The 6,746-nt window shown below is 43.0% G+C and overlaps 1 protein-coding gene across 1 annotated transcript; it reads right to left on the minus strand.

The window, feature by feature from the left end:
- Positions 1-1,177: 1,177 nt before the first annotated feature.
- Positions 1,178-5,516, minus strand: LOC106814130 (N-acyl-phosphatidylethanolamine-hydrolyzing phospholipase D-like). Its single transcript, XM_014818416.1, has 7 exons — positions 5,475-5,516; positions 4,693-4,924; positions 4,314-4,395; positions 3,752-3,920; positions 2,844-2,992; positions 2,146-2,260; positions 1,178-1,348 (listed from the first exon to the last, which is right to left on the minus strand). Exons 1-7 carry the CDS (start codon positions 5,514-5,516, stop codon positions 1,178-1,180), a joined length of 960 nt encoding a protein of 319 aa, XP_014673902.1.
- Between the last annotated feature and the right edge of the window lie 1,230 nt (positions 5,517-6,746).

Consider the following 6,746-nt stretch of genomic DNA (forward strand, 5'->3'; position numbering starts at 1 on the left):
GTTACACCTGCTCCCGAGGTCCACACCTCCACAGTAAAAGCAAGTGAGTACGCTGCCATTCCTGGCGCACGCCACAAACAACGTAAACAATATTCCCGATTCGCAGATAATGCCGTACAGAGAATAGATGTACAGCGCGTAATAAGCAGTGTAAACGTAAAAGTTGTGCAACCAAACTGATCGATAGCAACTAGTTGGGAGATTAGACACACGGTCTATTTTCGCCAACTCGGACGTTACCCGAAATTTGGGAGTTGGTCCAACTCGCCAAATTCGCCAACACAAAGTCGGTAGTGTAGACCCACTTAAAGTTTGACGGGCTCGGTTCGGCGCGTGACAAGACGATTCGCACGTTATATATAATTATCGCTTCAGAGAGGCGACGAGATTCGCCTCGTTTGTCAGCATTAAGGGCTTCACAGAGCAGAATAGACGATTCAGCTCGTTAGGCTTCACAGAGACGGATATAGGACGATTCGCCTCATTTAAGCTTCACAGAGCCGAATAGGAGATCGTCTCGTTAAGGCTTCACAGAGCTGAATAGGACGATTCGCTCCTTAAGGCTCTCACAGAGCGGAATAGATGATGTCGCTCTGTTAAGGCTCACCAGAGCGGAATAGATCGTATTCGCTCGTTAAACCTTAACAGAGCGGAATAGACGATTCGTCGTTAACGAACTAACTCTTCAGCAGAGGGGACGATTAATGATTCGCTCGTAAAACAAAGGGTCTAACTCTTTAGAGAGGGGACCGCTAACAATTCCACTCTTAACGAACGTAATCTTCAGAGAGGGAAGCTAACGATCTCGCTCGTTAACAAAACTAATTCTTCAGGAGGTGAAAGCTGACGATTTGCTCATTAACGCTTGCAGAGAGGGGCACGCCTTAAACGATTCGCTCCGTTAACGGCTTCAGCGAGGGGACGCTAAACGATTCGCTCAGTTAACGCTTCAGAGCGGGGGACGCTAACGATCGCTCCGTTAACACGCTTCGAGGAAGCTGCGCCAAGGGACCTGCTAACGCAATCACTCGATTAACGCTTCAGAGGCAAGGGACCGGCGCTACAACGATTCGCTGGCGCCGTTAAGGTTTCAGAGAAGCGGCTGCGGCTAACATGCTCGCTCCGTTAACGCTTCAGAGAGGGGGACACCAATTCGTCGGGATCCTCTCATCTGCCGTCATCTGTTGGCGTCACGCGCCGGTGAGAGAGAAGTCCGGATTCCCTTCCGAGTGCTTCGGCATTGGTGAAAGTTTTCGTGCTCTCCGTGTTTCAACTCGATGAACACGTCGCGTCGCGGCAGTTGCGCGAGCCACGTGCAAGTCCTTCGGCACCGGCTGGTAGCTACGGCCTGAGACACAAAAAAGACACAAGGCAGTTCAGCGTCAGCAATCGATTTTCCGTCATCTCACTCAACTCATTAAAAACTTAAGTCGGTTTAACTGCTTATTCATTTAACTGTTATTCATTTAACTTGCTTATTTCATTTTAACGTTAAAAACGTCACCTGTATATACTGTCTATTCATTTAACTTAAGTTCATTTAACTGTTCGTCATTTATAACCCTTAAGGTCTATTTTAACTGTGTCAGGGGTTCGCGGGATCGTGCGGGAAGGTCCTGCCTATATTATGCAGTTATGTGATGGCAAAAAATCTTCTACGGTCAAGGCTGTGCTTTCCCTGTGGATCGTCGCTCTGGCAGGGTCTCCGTGCGGCCTCGGCGTCGGTCGTCATTGATCGTTCAATAATTGTACTGCGCCGCCTGTTCTTTAATAATTTACGAGCGCGTGACTCCTGTCGGCTGGTTGTGCAGCCGGGATCAGAAGTTGTACTGAGTGATCGCGATGATAAAGCCGGAAAAGAAGAGACAGCGTATGTTATAAAATCACGTAGGATCACACATTGCCTATATGCACCACATTGCTCAAATTAAGTGGATACATTCATAATCAGAATAGAAACAATATAAAGCCGTTAAGAAGAGAACAGCATGCTAGTAAACTCACATATAATCACACATTGTTATATGTACCTCGTTGGTAAAATTAATTGGATAAATTCATAATTAGTTGTAAAGCCATAAAGGACGAAACGGCACCTTATATAAAATCACGTATGATCACACATTGCTATATATGTAGGCCTACCTCGTTGCTCAAATTAAAGGTACGCCAGAGGATTGCGACCGACTGCTTTGCTCTGATATCCATGTGGATATTTACAGCTTCTTCTGCAATGACGTGCTGGGGAAGCTCGTACCAACTAAAAACAAGATAATAAAGATAATGATATATAATAAAGTACAATAATAATAATATTGTAATGTGGTTAATGACACCACTATACTTAAATTTCTGTAATCTTTATTTTTCATATATAGGGTTCTATTTAATGATTATAAATTAAAAATGATGATCATATTGTCAAAATTACACTTACATTAATTTACGTGTGTACACGATTTGACGAAATTGAGACATATTGCCGCATGAGACATTTTTATACTTATATATACACACATAATTATATATTTAGACTTAAATATATATGAGACATATTCATACATATACATATACTTATACTTATACGGATACATTATGCTTATACATATATCAATACATATTCAGACATACACATGAGACATGTACATATGTCTGTACATATATATAATATAATATGTATATATATAATAATACATATACATAATAAACATATACATATACAAACACATATATGAGACATATGAAAGGAAACATGAAATGTTTTCATGTATTTTTCCAAGAGGGTATGTATTTGCAGATAGCAGCTACGATTATGATGCTACGATCTCACGGGGCTTGCTTACTTGGGCTCGTAAGGTCCTATGGGTATCGTTGCGACGTCAAACGGACCATACTCCTCACCGATCGTCTTAAACACATCACAGTATCCCGTATCGGCGGCAAAGAAGAAGCGGTGTTTTGGACCAATCACAGCCCAGCTTCCCACCAATACCTGCAAAACAAAAACAGATAACATCTTTGATGAATCTTCTGAACTTTCTAATAAATATTTGTGCTATAACTGTTGACGGAAGCACGGACGGACGAACGGACGGACGCACGCACGCACGCACGCACGGACGGACATTCATGCAATTCTACAAGCTGCATCTGACTTCGTCAGCTGAGCTAAAAACCGAGAAGGTGGCACTAACATCTTCACCATATAATCATAACATCTTTATGGGCTAGAAATTTGAACTTTGATCAAGGGATAACCTTCTGCTTAGGCTGGTTACTATCGCTGAGAATCTTGTTGTTTTTTAGTCACGCAACATCCAAGAAACATACACGATTGATGCATGAACACAGTCATGGCCCGCTTACTTACATTCTCTGCCAAAATGAAAGAGTCCAAAATAAAAGTTCAAAACTAAAATATAGCAGGATCCATAAGCAATAACCACTGCAATGATAAATTATTGCATACTATATCTCTTGTACAAATGACGAAGAATATGATCTTAACGCAGAGTATGATTTTAACACGAAAGATGAATTTTATTTAATAATTTTTGGGATTTTTTGGTACGTTTATCACAAGTTTTGGGAATTCGTGCAGACCCATGCTGACATAAAATACTTTATTAGTATGAAACAGACGCAAAGAACGTGAAATATTTACGAGGTTTTGCATCCACTCGCTTTTCTTCATAAAAAGACCAATAGGCCCTACACATGGTTTTTGGAGTTTACTTAATTAATTAATTACCTGATTAACATCTCTTAAGAAACGTTGGCACCAGTGTTGCGCAGGTGTGAAAGCCATCTTGATATTTGTATGCGTTGGTAGTTCCTCTTCTTGCCACCAGGTCATCTCCTTGGTGTTTTTGCAACCCTTTTCTTTAAACCAGCAATCCAATCCTTTAGGTACAAACCACCTACAGAAATAAACCTTTATTAATTTTAATCTTATTAATTTAACAATCTTTCACCATCAATGATCAACAACCAGTGCGTGAAAAGAAACGTGCCTAAAGGAAAGTTAGCGAATACGGATAGTTCCCTTATTCCTTTTCCCATTACACTATAGCCTATAAGTAAACCATCACAAACTCATAGTAATTTTTGCGCCGGAGTAGTCAGTATATAATAATGTCCGCTAATAGGCGAGACAGAATCTCTATCAGCGTGTGTATTTTTTCGATTTATACGGGAAACGATCGTGTTGAACACGGATCACAATGCGTGGGGAATTAGATTGCGAGCCGAAAAGTTACGCATTTTAGCTCTGCATGTGAGGTTTGCTCATTTAACAGAATGTATATACGAACCAGGCGTCTGGGAATCGGCTATTCAAACCAATTACGCTGTTGGAATTCAAATGATTGTGGGTTATCAACACAGCGTGGATTTCTGAAAACGTTAAGGCAAGGAGTACGCATTGGGTTTTCTATTTCTGAACCAATGAGCCACTAGTAGCACTAGAACAGCATGAAGACAAGGAACCACACTTCAAAATCGATTAACTTTTAGCCGTGGAGAATGCATCGTAACTGGTGCGGGTTATTACTGCGATTATTTTACAAATATACAGGTTATTATCACAATTATAATATAACAAAAAATATATTACATGACATTAAATTACGATATCATTCAGATTTCAATCAACTATAAACCCTAGATGCTGTAGTGAGATGACGCACGCACTCATTTTATCCAAGAGTTCGTGCAGATTGGGAGGGACTAGGCGATAACGCCACGACCTCATGAACGGCCTCGGAACGGCCCTATTCGAGAACACGGGATTCGTGAGTAGATTGATCCCGTCGAACTGGACTAGACTTGTCGCGTGACCGATCCTAGTGACCCTAACGCCATCTGTGGGCTGAAGAACGGCTTCGATGTCGATCTCCAGTACCGGTAGTTGCCGGTCCAGCTCCTGCGGGAAACCGAGATTATTTCCCGTGACGATTTTTTTCCCGGTTTTTATGTTTATGTTTAAAGCGAGTCTTAAGGTTAGGCTTAGTGTTACGGTTATGGGTTGGGTTAAGGTTAGGCTTAGTGTTACGGTTATGGGTTGGGTTAAGGTGGTGGTTAGTGGTAGATTTTAGGAATGAGGTTAGGGTTATGGCAGGGTGCGAAATTAATGCGAGTCCGATACTCCCTGATTTGACATATGCAGTATCCGTGTGACTCCCTGAAAATTCTGCCATAATTTGGCAGACGTGCTATCGCATGAATCTTTAAAATAAGCACATGCATTATTATCTTTAATTTTGTACTTAAGACTGCGACCTCCCTCATTTTGCTGCGGACTCCCTCTTTTTGAAGGCAGGACGAGGTCCGTTGAACCTCCCTTGCTTCAAAAGTTAATTTCTACCCTGTTATGGCCTGCAGCTGGACACACTCAGAATACAGAGTAATGGATTTGACTGATAGCACGACTCTAACGAAGGTGCTTTTTCACACATGCAGCTACAATCTCTTACCGCTGTTTTCCAGGGTATTGTAGCCATTTTCCGCTCAACCATATTACTCATGTCATTCAAGCTTTTCACCGTTTATCGGCGACGTCTCTGAGGAGTGCTCCTGAGGGGATTCAGAGCATACCAGTCTTGTCACGACAACTGTACGTAGCTTCCCTGTTTGTCGGGTCGGCAGTTTACCGATGTCTTATTGCCTCTTATGCGTCACGAAAAGCCCACGCAATCAATAAATCATATGTTCCGAAAAAACACGGGGTTCTTCTGAGGGAAAATATAGACAACGGGGGGGGGCGCGCCGCGGCGCGTAATGGCTAGTTTGGGTAAAATACGTGCAATGATGGATTCAACAAGCGCAGTAGGCACGCAATGTGGAATTTCATGCAGCAGACGCGGGGAGCAGAGAGTAGAGTGGGTTTCTGGGGTCTCCCCAGCAAAAGTTAAAAAAATTGAATGTCTTCAGACTGCACTTTGATGCAACCCAAAAATTATTCTTTATCCCTTTTAACTTTAAATCTACTCTGTTAGGCAGACCTTAACCAAGTCTCCACGCTCACATTTCGCTGGAGCCTCACGCCATGCCTACACAAATCTACGCATAAGAAAAAAGAAAAGAAAAAAAGCAGCTCCGCGCACACCTGTTATCACACGTCCGTGGCTAGTGCACATCTCGTGGCTCGTCGCTTGCTTGGCTGCGCGCAATTGATTGAAGTACGGGGGCGGCGAATTCACTGATTGTTAGAGTCGCGTGGGTCGTGGTTATTGCTGTACGTTATATGTAGGAGTGGGCCCACGCTGGTATGAGGAGTGACAGGGAAACTTTCCGATCGCGAGAAAAAAGCTGGGCAATCGGGAACAAGTGCCGGAGCGACAGCGCTCCATCTAACGTCTACTGCGGTGACTTCTGTGTGGAAGTGGTGGGATTAAGTAAAACCTGTTACGCCCAAATGTGTTCACATACACGGCGGAAACAGTGGAATGCACAAGGATTAGTATCAGGAAACCTTCCTCAAAGTGAATGTTCGCTTGGGATCGTTGTAGAGAAAGTTGCCACGAGATGCGCGTACGTTTTAAGTGTGTTTCGATAACAGATGCGAAGCTCCATCGCTACGTAGCTAGCAACACATTTGCAAGACAGAATACGGTAAGCATATCCATATTAGCTACGCAGCCTACAGGCTGCAATAGAGAGCTGCCCACCTTGTAACCAATAGCGAGGCAAAACACTACATAGCTACACCACCAACATGCACTGGCAGTGGCCACTGGCAGTGGCAT

The sequence above is a fragment of the Priapulus caudatus genome, unplaced genomic scaffold (genome assembly GCF_000485595.1).
Source record: "Priapulus caudatus unplaced genomic scaffold, Priapulus_caudatus-5.0.1 Scaffold874, whole genome shotgun sequence".
Classification (NCBI taxonomy): Eukaryota; Metazoa; Priapulida; class Priapulimorpha; order Priapulimorphida; family Priapulidae; genus Priapulus; species Priapulus caudatus.

Bases quoted from the DNA above. Each gene is read 5' to 3' on its own strand.
- LOC106814130 (XM_014818416.1), bottom strand. From the start codon at position 5,516: ATGGTTGAGCGGAAAATGGCTACAATACCCTGGAAAACAGCG. The intron at 2,261-2,843 runs GTAAGCAAGCCC...TCTTGTTTTTAG, and splicing joins ATAGGACCTTACGAGCCCAA to TTGGTACGAGCTTCCCCAGC. The intron at 1,349-2,145 runs GTAGGCCTACAT...TTTGTGTCTCAG, and splicing joins CCTTTAATTTGAGCAACGAG to GCCGTAGCTACCAGCCGGTG.